This window comes from Mauremys mutica, chromosome 23 (assembly GCF_020497125.1).
Source record: "Mauremys mutica isolate MM-2020 ecotype Southern chromosome 23, ASM2049712v1, whole genome shotgun sequence".
Lineage (NCBI taxonomy): Eukaryota > Metazoa > Chordata > Testudines > Geoemydidae > Mauremys > Mauremys mutica.
Window position 1 is genome coordinate 15123683 of NC_059094.1, and position 14806 is coordinate 15138488.

General features: G+C 57.2%; 1 protein-coding gene across 3 annotated transcripts in view; it reads left to right on the top strand.

Annotated features, from left to right (window-relative positions):
- Positions 1–13228, top strand: part of LCK (LCK proto-oncogene, Src family tyrosine kinase) — a 32750-nt gene extending 19522 nt beyond the window's left edge. For all 3 annotated transcript variants that reach the window (XM_044998076.1, XM_044998075.1, XM_044998074.1), the window contains exons 9-13: positions 4241–4420; positions 6844–6920; positions 7605–7758; positions 10836–10967; positions 11404–13228. In XM_044998076.1, coding sequence (XP_044854011.1) covers positions 4241–4420; positions 6844–6920; positions 7605–7758; positions 10836–10967; positions 11404–11606 — 746 coding nt within the window. In that variant the 3' untranslated portion in view covers positions 11607–13228. The remainder of the gene's footprint in view (positions 1–4240; positions 4421–6843; positions 6921–7604; positions 7759–10835; positions 10968–11403) is intronic.
- Positions 13229–14806: the final 1578 nt, after the last annotated feature.

Here is a 14806-nt window from a genome sequence, read left to right on the forward strand (position 1 = left end):
GAGGTGGGTGACGCTGACAGACAGGCCAGTCACGGGGTGGCACTGGTGGGCTCGGCTTCCAGGCATGGCCAGGGGAATGTCTGGTTATGTGCAGAATCCCTCTCCAGCTGGCTTTTAGGAATGGCCCTGACAGGCTCCCAAAAGCTGCCTGCAGACGTCTTCAGCCAAGGGCTGGAGGAAGGGTCCCGGGGTGCAGTGAGAGGACAGCAGGAACCCCAGCCTCCAAACAACGAGGTCACATTGTGAATAAACATGGATCTCAGCTGCATTTAGGGGATGGGTTTAATACTGTGACTGACTAGTGTGCATGAGCACCGCTGCCCTTTGCTGGATGGAAACAAAACTCATTGGTTGTGAGTCATAGGCCCTATACTGCCACTAGGGAATGGAGAGTCTCCTGCAGCTCGAGCAGGCTTGTGCTTTTGGTGCAGAGGGATCAGGGTTCCATCCTTGCTGGTGCCCAGGGGGTGCAGAATAGTGACTGCTGGGGCATTCCTTAGTGGCCCTGGGTTTATTACAGTATATTTAGCAATACCAAGGAGAGGCCCGGAGGGGAGGCCCTCTGCTTGGCTCTCTGCCCCCTTGCCTTCCGCTGTCACTCTCGCCTGCATCCGACTGGCACTGTGGTTGCAGTTCCTCAGGGCACCTGATTGCTGACTCAGCTCCTCTCCTTGTATCTGCGTCCTGGGAGGAAGTTCTCCCCAGGGCTGTGGCCAGCGGGAGAAGGGAGAGGAGGTGAGGGGGTTAGACTTGTTCCAGGACCGTCTTCAGGCATTTGTCTTCCGGGGTGGGGTGAGGTGCAAGGCAGGAACTGAACGAAGACCCTGGGGAGGGGCAGGCTTGCGACCCCGGCCTGGGCAGTGATGATGGGTGCTGGACGGTTAGCGGGACTCTGCCAGGCAGGCTGTGGTTGAAAGGAGCAGCTGGGTTTAGTGGACGTGCGGACTCTGCCCTACACAGCATAGGACGGGGTGGGGAAGGGAGGCTCAGGGGCCTGGTAGGAGGATACTCCTAGGTCGCTGGTCCTACTCCAGCCCGGGTGTGTGGGGATCCAGCGTCATTCCCGTCGGATGGCTCTTTGCTGCCCCATGTGAGGTGAGCTGGGCAGGGTCTCAGGCCAGTTGTCTATGTTACAAAAGCCCCCCCGGCCCTTGGCTAATTGCGCTGTTGGGCCTGGCTCCCCGGTGCCTCCCGCTGTCATTTACACCCGGGCCCGGTGCAGCGGGATTGGAACAGCGGGGCTGGACCCCCACGCTGCACCGGCCTGCGGGATAGGCTGGGGCCCCTGGGCAGGGGACCGGTAGAAGCCGTCCCTTCCCTGCCCCCCTCTGGGGCTGTGCCAGTCCTGTGGGTAAATAGAGGCTGCCCGTGCCTCCCAGGGACAAAGCCAGCCCTGAGTCACAAGCCCAGCTCCCAAACTCAGCACAGCCTCTTCCCGCTCCCGCCAGGGCGAAGGGCTGGCCCAGGGGGAAAAGAGGCAGAAACAGACCTCGGGGCTCAGCGGCACAAGGCGGAGGAGACTTGCCCAGAGACTGGGTCCCAGGCCCAGCCCAGGTGCCTGTTCCCCTTTCCTTTGGCTTCTCACTCACAGCCGAGGCTGCACTGGCCAGAGGCCCAGCTGCGTCCTGTCCCACACAACATGTGGGATGCGAAGGGGAGGGACGGCACAGGGCCGGCTCAGGGATGTGTCTCACCCGGCCCTGCCCATCACCAGGCCACTGGTGCCATGGAGGGAGGTGGCCACAGTCCCCTCCTTGTGGCTAGGTTCCCCCCCCCACACTCTACTTGCCCTGCCTGCTGCTTTACTTTCGGCTCAGACCCCGGCTGCCAAGAAGAGGAAGGGAGGGGTGGTGCCATTATCAGTGGCCAGCAAGGCAGGCCAGGCCTGCTTCCTTCTTCTCTCACCCCGGGTGCTCTGGCCCAGCGCCTGCAACCCCCCACCCCAGTGCACAGCTGCAAATCTCGGCTCTTGTGAGGCTGCACTAGTGAAAAGGGCCCGTTGGCCTCGGTGCTCCTGTGGCGTGCAGGGTGGCTGGCACTCCAGGTGGTGTGTGCCGGGGGGCATGACCCCAGGGGTCCGTCTGGCTAACACTCCAGGGGGAGCAAGCCCAGTGGAAAGCCACCTCAGTCGTGCTCCAGGGACTTCAGCTTTCAAGGGAAATTCAACGTGGTCCAGGGATTTCTAGGTAAACAGCAGCCAGCGCTGCCCAGGCAGCGGAGCTTCCTGTCTGAGGGCATTTCTCATCCAGCGTCCAAGGGCTGCCAAGCGAATAACCCAGGACAGCACACGGCAGCACCGAGCCACATGGGAGCCGGACCTCAAAGCACCTGAGTTCCGGCTTCAGTCCGGAGCTCGCGCCCTCCGAGTGGGCCCTGGATCTGCCCAGCACTTCCTAGCTTCTTTCCCCTCCTCTCCAGGGGCCTTCCCCTGAGGCCTGTTGTATTGCCTTGGTGAAAAGGAGGTTCAGTGTCCCCCCCCAGCCTCTTCCCCCTCCACTCCCGCCCTGGCCTCATGCGCTGGTGCCCAGAACCCCTGGTGGAGACAGGCCTGAGTCCCAGTGCTCGGACAGAGAACCCAGCTTCCTTTGGGTTTGGGCTGCCCGGTCCCAGGCAGGGGGTGGAGAGCGGGTGCATAGAGGGTCTGGCTCTATTTTCTGGGTATGTGGAGCCCCGCCTGGCATAGGAGCTGTTGGCAGTTTTGTGCCGCGCTGATAAGAATCGCGCGCACCAGAAAGGCCCTTGTTGTGGCTGTCGTTCTGGTATCCGGGCCCAGCTGCTGCGCCGAGGGCTTGTGTCTCTGAGCTGCGCTGTGACAAAAAGAGCCAATCGTGAAACCGCCCGGTGGTGCAGCAGCCGGAGGGAGAGCAGGAGGGCGCAGTCTCCTGTCTCACCCTGGCTCCTTGCGGCGGGGGCTTCCTTCAGACACCTAGGGCAGGCCTGGTGCCTGAGCTTGTCTGTCCCTCCCCGTGCCAGGGAGGAACACCCTGGGAGGCTCTAAGCTCCCTGCTGTGGCTGCTGTCCTCTCCCCTGGCCGGAAGGGAGGGGTTGCCCTGGTGCTGGGCGGCAGGGGGTCCTGTCACAGCACCATAACCCATGGATTGAGCCTGCCATTGCAATGGGCACAAGCTCCTCTCTCTCGAGGGCCCTCCCCACTCTGAGTACCCTTGACCGTTGGTTCAGACGGTGGCATGGGCCCTGTTGGGCTGCCCTGCCCCTGTGTGCTCCATCGCTGCAGCCTGGCCCAGGAGGGCTTTGCAGGATGGGGGTGAGGACTGAGGATAGAGATGGCTGTTGGGAACGGAGGAGAGGGGGAGAGGTGGGGTCAGCACCCCACTAGCTATCCTGGTCCAGGAGCTTGTGGCTGAAGGACAGGGTGTCAAAGGTCAGGCCCCAGCGGGTTCCTCTCTCTCGTTGACCAAGAACCATGAGTAACCCACCTGCCCCCGGGTTGAAATGTGACTAGAGATTCCCCCCCAGGGGAGTAAGTGCAGATCGCGAAGCTGCATGTCCCACACACTGTGGTTCTTGGTCAACGCTTTGTTTCCTCTCTCTGGGCATAGACTGGAGGGGCTGCCTGCATCTCCAACGCCCCCCACTCACTGCTCTGTGGGACCCCAGCTGTGTGAGCTCCCTTGGGGAAGGGCAAGTCAGTGGTGTCACACCAGAGATGGCTTGGCCCCAAGTCCCTGCTGTTGTGAGCTCCCTCCCAGCAGTGCCAGCTGGCAGGGCGGCCCGGGGTGGGGGAAGAAAGTGGGGCAATTTGCCCCAGGCCCCCACAAGAGTTTTTCGAGGCCCCTGGAGCGGGGTCCTTCACTCGCTCCGGTGGCCCCAGAAAACTCTCGCGGGGCCCCGGCCCCCGGAGCTTCTCCCACTCCGGGTCTTTGGTGGCAATTTGGCGGTGGGGGGTCCTTCCGCTCCAGGACCCGCCGCTGAAGTGCCCCGAAGACCCGCTGCGGGGGGTCCTTCTGCCCCGGGACCCGCCGCCGAAGTGCCCCGAAGACCCGCTGCGGGGGGGGGTCCTTCTGCCCCGGGACCCGCCGCCAAAGTGCCAGGTCTTTGGCAGCAATTTGGCAGCCGGGGCCCCCCGCCACCAAAGACCCCAGGCCCCCTGAATCCTCTGGGTGGCCCTGCCGGCTGGTCCCCAGGCTGACAGTGTAGTGGCAGGAGGATGGTGCTAGCCACTCACTGCGGTAACACGGGTCTCCTCTCCCTCCTTGCCCCCTGCCCCGTCTCTCTGCAGGTTACTATAACGGTCACACCAAAGTGGCCATTAAGAATCTGAAGCAGGGCAGCATGTCCCCCAGCGCCTTCCTGGCAGAAGCCAACCTCATGAAGAGCCTGCAGCACCCCAAGCTGGTGCGGCTCTACGCCGTGGTGACTCAGGAGCCCATCTACATCATCACAGAGTACATGGAGAAAGGTGAGTCCGCCGGGAGCGGCCCTGCCATCCCGAGCCGCACACTCCCCAGGAGACTTGCGGGGTGGGGAGCCAGGCCCAGCCTGGCCTGCTGTGGAGCTGCCAGCAGTTTGGGGAGATCCACCAGCCGGTACCCCTGCAGCTCCCTGCTACCCTCCTGCTTTGTGCAGAGACCTTCAGCTGTGGAGCACCTGAAGCAAGAACCGGCAGGGAGCCCAGAGCAGAGAACGAGGCCTGGGGGAGGCCGGTAAAGCCCTACAGGCTCATCCAGAGGCTTCCATCCCTTCCTCCAGGCTTGTGCTCAACTTGGGGGTGCCTACGACTCTTGCTCGATTCCCAGTGCCCCCCCGCCCCCAGATGGTGCTCTACTGAGAGACTGAGTAGGGCAGAAGTGTGGTCCAGCTGTTAGAACAGTGACACAGGAGCCGGGACGTGTGGGTTCTGTTCCCAGCCCTGCCACTTACTCATTGTGTGACCTTGGGTGAGTCACTCCAATGCCCTGTGCCTCGGTTTCCCCAGCCTTAGCATGGGGATGAATGCAGCCAGCTGGTGGTTACAGGGTTTGGCACTTATCCACTGGCTGTTTGCAGAGCACTGCGTGGTGGAAGTGGTCCCAAGAGAGGCACTGTTACGGCAAAGCCTTTCAAATGCCCTGTCCTGCTTTTTCCCCTGGAACTGGGCCTGAGGAACAGCTCCATCTGAACTCCCCAGTCCCTTGGAGAGCTGACCCTGAGCCTGGCGTTCCCCTGCCTCATTACTAACGAGACAGGAAACCACCCTGGGCTCGTGGCGCTGGGGCTATTCTAGTCCCTCCGGCAGGCGCTGCCCATTGTCTCACGCAGTCTTTCATTTCCTTCGCCTGCTCTGAGAGCCAAGAGCAGCAGGTTCGGGTCATGACCTCCATTATCCAGAGGGTGTGACAGTGAACCTGGACAAACTAATCCTGGCAGAGGAGGAGGGAGGCCGGCTGGATGGGATAGGGAGAGACAAGACCTACAGACAGCTCTCCCTTTCCTGCCTGCCGCCACTCCGTGCCGAGCTTCAGCAGAGCTGGGAGCTTCCTGGCAAGAACTAAAATGATCAGGGGTTTGGAATGGGTCCCATATGAGAAGAGATTAAAGAGGCTCGGACTTTTCAGTTTGGAAAAGAGAAGACTAAGGTGGGATATGATAGAGGTCGATAAAATCATGAGTGGTGAGGAGAAAGTGAATAAGGAAAAGTTATTTACTTGTTCCCATCATATAAGAACTAGGGGCCACCAAATGAAATTAATGGGCAGCAGGTTTAAAACAAAGAAAAGGAAGTTCTTCTTCGCACAGTGCACAGTCAACCTTTGGAACTCCTTGCCTGAGGAGGTTGTGAAGGCTAGGACTGTAACAGGGTTTAAAAGAGAACTAGATAAATGCATGGAGGTTAAGTCCATTAATGGCTGTTAGCCAGGCTGGGTAAGGAATGGCGTCCCTAGCCTCTGTTTGTCAGAGGGTGGAGATGGATGGCAGGAGAGAGATCACTTGATCATTACCTGTTAGGTTCACTCCCTCTGGGACACCTGGCATTGGCCATTGTCGGAAGACAGGACACTGTGCTGGATGGACCTTTGGCCTGACCCAGTCTGGCCGTTCTTATGTTCTTAAGAGTGTCGTAGAAGGCCGGAGTCCAGTTCTCCGAGGGCTGCTAAGCAAGAGTCACAAGGGGCAAATCCCGAGGGTGCAGCATGGCCCTTCTCTGTCTCGCTGGCTCCATGGCAGAGTCGCGCTCCCTTCCTCTGAGAGTTGGCGGCTCTGCCAGAGGAAACACGCCTGCCTGTTGTGTTTGGCTGCTGAGCAGAAAGGCTGATGGGACCCAGGCTGCCCAGCCAACTCCAGGGTTGTTCAGGTCTATTTTTAGACCTGGGTCCTGTTGCTGAAGAAGTTTGCAAGGAGCTGATTTCTCAGCCTGAGCCTCCCATGGGACGATGGGGGCTTATAGGGGTCTTTGGGGAATGTTTCTCAGAGGGTCCCAGGTCTGGCGTTACGGGGGCGGTTCACACTGCATGGTGCCTGCGTGTGTGAATTGATGGTGGAGCAGTTGGGGGGGAGGAGGGGTTATATGGGGCAAGCTCATGGCTTCAGAGGGAAATCACATGATGGCAAACCAGCAAAGGGAGCAGTAACCTCCTTCCCCACCCCGTGAACCCAACGCAGCCTGGTCCCGCACTGGCTCATTGGTCATCCAATCGGGCCAGGTGGGGTTTTAGCAAATCAGTCCCTGCTCCTGTCTGAACCACCCAGGCCATATGGAGGCCTTGGATCTGCTCGCACCTTTGAGAAGCTCTGCCCTGATGGGCGGAGACTGTCCGGTGCTGGGTCTGAGGGCGGCCGAGCTGGTTCCCAAGAGGGCTGCCCTCAGGGCGGGGTTGGCATTGACTGGGACTGGTCCTGTTGCAGGGAGCCTGGTGGATTTTCTCAAGACCCCCGAAGGAATCGGACTCACCATTAACAAATTGCTGGATATGGCAGCGCAGGTGAGGAGGGGAAGTGCCGGGAGCCGGGAGCTGGGTAGGGCTGATGCCAGGCTAGGGGCGAGCTGGCAGAATCTGTCTCCAGGGGCACGGGGGGGTTAATTTTCCCAAGGGTTTTGTGCTCAAGTGATGGGAGCAGGTCTCAGCCTGATACCCTGGGAATGGATGGGCCCATCCAACCAGAACCCTGCATTTTGACACACTTCACCATGACTGAAAGGTTGAGGGCTGGACAATGCGGGGGCTGCATGTCAGGATGGAGGGACATCGGCAGAGCTGGGGGGTGGGGGCAGGGCAGGAATAGCAGCAGGCTGCTGGTCAGAACCGAGGGGCATGGGCAGCGCTGGGGTGGAAGGAGTTTGTCCAGCACCTGCCTGCCCTGCACCTGGCGCTAGCCCCGGCGGCCATCACTCCCTCATGTTTACTGTCAGTAACTCCCCCACCCCCCATATCCAATGGAGTAGGAATCTCCCCTCTGTGTCTTTCCTTCTCCTCTGCACCCCACGCCCGACTCTGGCCACCACACGCCCCTGCAGGCCCCCGGCCCTCAGATCTGCAGGACACGCTTGACTAGCTGAGGGGAGAGCAACCAGTGTGGGGGTGGAACTGAGACAGCAGGAGCAGAGCCTCAGTCTCCCCTGCGCCCCTGCCATGTGTAACGGCCCCCCCTGTGCCCTGCCTCCCCAGATCGCAGAGGGAATGGCCTTCATCGAGGAGAAGAATTACATCCACCGCGACCTGCGAGCTGCCAACATCCTGGTGTCAGAGACCCTCTGCTGTAAGATCGCTGACTTCGGGCTGGCTCGGCTCATCGAGGACAACGAGTACACGGCCCGGGAGGGTGCGTCCGCCACCTTCCCCGCTCCACCCTGCCAGCTGGGGTGCCCCTCTCTGGGAAGCAGGGTGGTGGGGTTCCCCGGGTGGGTGTGGGCCCTGACAGCAGGGGGACAGAGCTCCCAAGGCTGGAATGGGACCTTGCAGCAGGGCAGCGGTGTTGTGTTTGATGTGCCCAGTGAGAGGTTGCAGGGAGCTTCTCTCTCAATCTGTTTCTCCAATTCCAGTTTAGGGGGGGTCTCCTGCCCCCATGAAACTCCTGGCTGCTGCTGACTTCCCCCTCCTGCAGCACTGCTCCTCTGCTGGCTGATCAGAGGAGCGGGGTGGATTTCACACCTCCCTGATCGCCCTGGTTCTGCCCTGGGGGAGCAGGATGGGGAGGAGGATCTGGACAAGCTAGAGGGGTGGAGGAATCCCCTCAGCTCCCCCTAAACAGGAGCATTCACAGGTGGCCAGGTTTGAAACAGGCTCCTGCAGCCGTGAGTTCAAACCCCTCCAGAGCTGACTAATATCTACCATCAACAGCAATCGGATTTCATGCCATTTACCCTGGGTGGGTCATCGGGGGGAATCTAGAAATCCTCCTCTCTGCATGGATATTAAAGACCCCCAGGGCACGTCTTGAGAGTCAGGGTTTTGCGCCACGTGACTACCCTCCCGCTCACAGACGGCTGCATTTCAGTGAGACTGTGCGGCTCTGCTGTGGAAAGTGTTTGAGGGACGCACGAGGTTACCGGCCAAGGCACCGATCACTGCTCGTGAATGCCTTGCACGGAGGGTGAGCGGCAGTGAACCTCTTCCCCCGCCACCCACCCATGTAGCGTTGGAACCTCTAGCTCGTGGCAGGATGCCGGGCGTCTCTCTGCGTCTCTCTCCTCCTGCAGGCGGTAGAGCAGAAGCAGGCTCAATATAGACACCCACAGCCTCGCAGTAACATCCCAGCCCTGTGAGGAAGTGGGAGCCCACCACAAGCAACCTGTCGCCCCTGTGTATCTGAGCTCTTTGCAGCTCTTGGTGAGCCCGAGCTGCACAGGATGCTGCAGCGCTGACTGAGCTGAGCCTGGGGGGGGTGGGTCCTGCAGAGGCGAGCTGGGACCTGGAGCTGCCTCAGCCGGAAGCTCCGAGCATCATGCGGCAGAGAACATCTCCTGGCCGTTTCTGGTAGAAACAGGCTGGCGTCTCCCAGAGCCGGGAGCGGGGCTGAGACCTGGCACTGGCCAGGAGGCTCTGCTCAAATGTTCTGGTGTAACTGAAGTGTGAGGGAAAGGGGTTCAGGGGTGCAGAGACAGCCCCCCACTCACGGTGAGCTGCGGGGGGGGGCTCTGGGGGAGAGCGTAAGACCTGAGGGCAAGGGCTATGGAAATAACCCCCATCCAAAATGGGATGGGGGCAGAGGGGGGTTTGAGGTCTGGACACAGCCCCTCCCAGTGTGAGAGCAGGACCTTTACAGGTTATGGGGTCATGACTGTTTTCCTCAGTAAAGTATCAGAGGGGGAGCCGTGTTAGTCTGGTTCTGTAGAAGCAGCAAAGAATCCTGTGGCACCTTATAGACTAACAGACGTTTTGCAGCATGAGCTTTCGTGGGTGAATACCCACTTCTTCGGATGCAAGACCTCAGTAAGGGGCCTAGACACATGTGGAGAGAACAATTTGGCTGCCCCTGCGCCCCCCCGCAGACCAGCGAGAGCAGCAGGGCAAAACATCTGTAACCTCTCTAGAGCCGAGGGGCTGCTCCACCAGACACTGACTGCCCTGTAACTCACATCAGTCCTGTAGGATTAGAGCCCTCTCTGCTGGCTCCTGCAGGAACAGCCAGCACTAAAAGGCCGGTGTTGGCATCTGTTCTAGGGTTGGGCGGGGACCCACTGGTTCCATCGCTCAGGTCATTCTCAGTAACTCTGGGGCCGTGGTGAGATGTGCAGATGACGCCCAGGTCTGCACATCAGCGCTCTGTGATGTGTGTCTAGGGTATCTTTCTCGGCGCCAAAGCAGGTTTTTATACCCTAGGTCCTTGTGTGATTCACTGGCTCAGGCGTGCCACTGGCTCTTGCTACCTCCTCCTTCCTTTCTCCGAGGATAGGCACAGCACAGTTCGGGGCCACACCATTTTGTGCAGGGAAGAAGAGAGTGTCTTTCGATTTGTTTCACTTGGTTACAAAGTCAGGCTCCGCGAGTTTCCTGCAGCCTTTAGGCTTCTCAGTTTCTCCTTCCAGCTTGTGACCATCGCGGGTTCTGGACTGGCTCTGACAGCAGTGAGTGTGCGGATCACAAACCATGGCACGAGCCCAGTGTAGAAAGCTGGGAGCATGGAAAGAGTCAGCCAGCCTGATGCAACAGTGCAGGGATCTATAGCTAATTACCTTGTAGTCAGCTGTCCTTAGCACTCATCATACAGTCCCCGTATGATCTGCTTTGGAGTCTTGAGCATGCTGGTTCTCTCTTTCTCCCCTTATCCCTCTGGACTCGGAGTCACTGTTTAAAACCCTGTGCAAGGTTTTACCTCTGCAGTGCTAGGAGCTGTGCGACCTTAAAAACCCGCCATAACACCTTGACAAGGGCACTGCTCACACATCCCCCGGATTAAAGCTTTTCTTTACTGATGGCTGGAATGGTGGCATTTGTAGAAATGGATAAAACTGCCCATAACCCTGCAGTTTGGACAAACGAGAACAGCTCTTCCAAATAATAAAACTTCCGACAGTGCCAGTGTAGAATCTAGTTAGGGGCTATTTGGTGGGGGGCGGTGTCTTTGATTCCTGTGAATATTGTCAGAGATTTTTCCAGGGGGTTGGAGGGGTTGGGTCTGGGGATTCTGTTTTTTCTGCCCCAGCAGGCTGAGCAGGGATGGGAATTAAAACAACAAGCAACCAGTCTCCCCATTGCTGCCCCGAGCATGGGCTGCCCAGGGCATCGTGAAGCTCCCAAAAGCCATTGAGTGTGATGATACATCTCTGAGATGGGCAGTGATGGGGAAGGAAGGGGATGAGTCTAAGTGATGGGAGAAGGTGTAAGTGATGAGGGCAGGTGGGGAAGGCCCCAGGTCACCCTTAACCTTTTTCTTTTTAATCCCTTTGTGTATTTCAGGAGCTAAGTTCCCCATTAAGTGGACAGCACCAGAAGCCATTAATTATGGGACGTTCACCATCAAGTCTGATGTTTGGTCATTTGGAATCCTCCTGACTGAGATTGTCACCTATGGACGGATCCCTTATCCAGGTCAGGATTCACAGCACACCCAGTCCCATCCGCATCAACAGAAAGGGGTCATGTGCACGTGTGTGTGTGTGTACACACACTCTGCTGTTTCACCCTGTGTATCTCTCTAGGTTAATAGTGCAGGACCATTTGGACCTAATTCTAATATATTTCATCAGCCACATAAAGTTGGAAAAATAGTAGGATCCCTGACTGTCAAAGGATGGGTCCATCTCCTGTGCCCCAGCACCCCCCAGGAGGGGGTGTTGCAGGGCACGGTGAAGACGCACCCAGCTACTCCAGTCCCATATTGGCTCAGCCAGAGGTGCAGCAGGGAATAGTGCAGGATCACAGGCTGTGGGGAAGGGCACAGCTACCCCTCTCCGAGCACTGGGGTATGTAAATTGCACTCTGTCTGGGTCGGTTCCTAATTCAGGGCTGTGTGTTGTGACCACAGGGATGACTAACCCAGAAGTGATACAGAACTTGGAGCGCGGTTACCGAATGCCTCAGCCCGACAACTGCCCAGAGGAGCTGTATGCACTGATGATGCACTGCTGGAAGGAGAGCCCAGAGGAGCGCCCCACCTTCGAGTACATGAAGAGCGTTCTTGAGGACTTTTTCACTGCCACAGAGGGCCAGTACCAGCAGCAGCCGTGACGAGATCCTGAGCCAGGGTTGGCGGCGTCCTCACTTTGGGATGTGCGGGGTGGGGGGGGAATGGTCCCTGTACATTAGCTCCTCAGAGACTCACAGCTCAGGCCCAGGCCTTTGGATCACAGCCTAACCCCGGCAGAAACTCGTCTCTCCCCCTCACGTCAGTGATGGTGTTTACGTGTTTCTGGAGCACACACTCATGCAGCTGATTCTTCTTGATTCTCCGAGCACAGGTGACGTGTGTTTTATGAGTGCTGACGAAAGAGCTGCGTGACCCAGAGGGCTGCGAGGTTTCACACATGTCAGAGCACCCACACAAACACCGGGGGCACACATGTGTGCCCACAGCACTGTACATGGGCACACTCAATGCACACATACCCAGTATTTGTGTGTGTGTGTGCGCGCACGGGCCATAACACACAAATATTCAGCGATGCAGACGCACACAAAGGCTTAGGCGTGTAGACACACCCACACGGTAGAGACACACACGGACATGCAGTGTGCATAGCGCAGAGAGCTGCACTGTGAACATTCAGACCCATATCTCTGGCAACTAAAATCGTCGTTTGGCCCCAGTGTGATGCAGAAGCCAAGTTCTCTCGCAGCCCCAGGCTACGGGTAAGGTTCAGAACCCACCACAAATTGCACTAGAACCAAAGAACCCCTTATCAGCACTGATCTTCCAGCATGAGAGGCTCAGAGAGCTGCAGGGTGGAGCACCTCCCGTCCCTTCCATCCCTACCCATGGGTTCCCAATGCAGGATTTCCCCAGTGCGTTTTCTTTCTCCAATGAAGATGGATGGTGTATCAGTGGCAAGGGGTTCTTCCAGCCTTGTGACAGAATGGTTCACGCACAGAGCTGTGATCAAGGCACACAAATTGCTGCACTCATCACAGCTGCTCCAAGGGGATGCAGGGCCCCCTTGTGCAACGTAACAGAGGCAAAAACCTCTTCACACCAGAGCCAGACTGTCTCTGGGACATCACTGCCCACGTCTATGTGTCCCAGTGCCTGTGAAGCAGCCACTCTCTGCCCTGCTCGCTTGCTCATTTTCACTCTGAAACCACACGGCTGGACTCTGACCAGCGGCTGTCGCACACAATGGGTCCCGGAACCCTTAGAAAGTTTGGTAGAGCAGTCACCCAGTTCAAACGTTAGCAAAGGGAGAGAGGAATGACCAGGCAGGAGGGAAAGCAGAGGATTTCAGCTCAGACTGCAAAGGACCCGGTGAGTCCAAGAGGTGTGGAGAGATACAGAAGGCTGTTTCAACCGGCAGGAGCTGCAGAGGCAAAAGCTCTTCTGGTATCTCTGCACTGTTGAACATGACATTAGTGTCCTGGAAAGTCGACAGAGACAGATTCAAACCACAACATTTAGATCCAGAAGTGGTCTCAGAATTTGACTTGGCAGGTGTTGGCTCTAGTCTGGATCAATCCCTACAATCAGGGGTTCTGCATAGTCTCACAAAAGGCTTGTTTGAGAGAAACCCTCCCAACTCCCTGTTTTAGGAACAAGCCACCCTGGATAACCAGCCCGTGCAGAACTCTTTTATTTCCCATTGTACTTTAAAGCCCTGTCTTGTGTTGCTCTTTGATTTTCAGTAAATAAACACCTTTGAAATGGACCCTGCTTCCTCCACTCCGGGGTGGGGAGAGCTGCTCTTCTTAACTTGACATGTGTACACAGAGTTGAAGGTGGGCTACTGGCTCTCCTCAGAACCTCACAGGGGAAGCCCAACGGGGAACTTGCAGGATTGGGCCCTAAGCCAGGCCCAATAGGAGGTCAGGTGAGGAGCGGGGTCCGAGGCAGCATTTCTCAGGGGGCAAGGGGTGCACTTGGCACCAGCTGCAGGTCGGCAGGGGGCTCAGGAGGGACGTGCTTACTGCCTGACAGGGTCAATGGGAGCACTCAGGCAGGGGGTGCTGGTATCACAGTTTCAGGATAGCTGTACCAGTTCTCCCCATGCATGGTCCATGTTAGCTTCCAGCTCCCAGTCATCATGTCTCTTGGGCGGAGACCCATGTCTCACGCCTTCCTAACCAGGAATGTTAAGGCTACACAGTCCCCTGGTTTACCATGTCAAATTCCCAGCAAGCCAGTCTGCCTAAAAGGACAGCATCTGTGTTTTGCTTTTTCTCTAGAGGCTATGCCCAGTGTATTGCCCAGATGTGTAAGTTACCACCCAGTTCCGGCTAAGCAAGCACATTTGTTCTTAAGGTAAAAGCATTCCAGCGAAAGCACATTAAAACAATAAAAGAACCTACATGCATGCCAGAAAGCTTACCAGAGGTCATCCCCCCAACTCCAACCTAGGGTTCCGGTAGGTGTCAGTCCTTCAAAATCCACAACTGGGTTTTTCCTGTGGTGACAAGTTCATATCCAACAAAGAACCAGAACCCAGGCTGGGAAGACGAGCTGTTTCTGTATATCACTCGTGCCTTTGATCTTGGCCTTCTGTAACAGGTAATCAGCAGGCACTCACCTTCTCCTTAGGGCAGAAAAGGCTGGGTTTGTGCATAACCAGAGTCGGGGAATTTGCATTAACCTTTCCCTAAGTATTCCCAGGAAATCCACTTAACATTTATTGTCCCAACTGTCTACACTTGTCCGGCCCATTTTCAATATAGTATCTTGAACTCCCAGGTTTCATATGTCACATCCCCCCAAAGAGGTTACATACAGTTTCAGCCCAAGATAAAACATAAACTTAATAGAACTAAGTCTTGCAAGGATATAGCAGGAACTTGTCACAACTGGCATGCGGGGGAGCTAGGGTGACACCTGTCAGGGAGTTCCTAGGTGCGGGATCTGGGGCTGTGACATGACTAGGGCCCTACCAAATTCATGGCCATGAAAAATGTGTCATGGACCAGGAAAGCTGGTGTTTTGTGTACTTTTACCCTATAGACTATACTACAGGGGGAAAGTATACAGAAGTACAGTGTTTCTCAAACTGGGGTCTTGACCCAAAAGGAACTGCAAAGCTATTGTAGGGGCATTGCGATATTGCCACCCTTACTTTTGCACTGCCTTCAGAGCTGAGCAGCTAGAGAGTATTGTGTACTGCCACCCTTACTTCTGTGCCGCTGCTGGTGGCAGCGCTGCCTTCAGAGCTGGGCATCCAGACAGCTGCTCTCTAGTCACCCCATCTGAAGGCAGCGGAGAAGCAAAGGTAACAATACTGCGACCCTCCTCC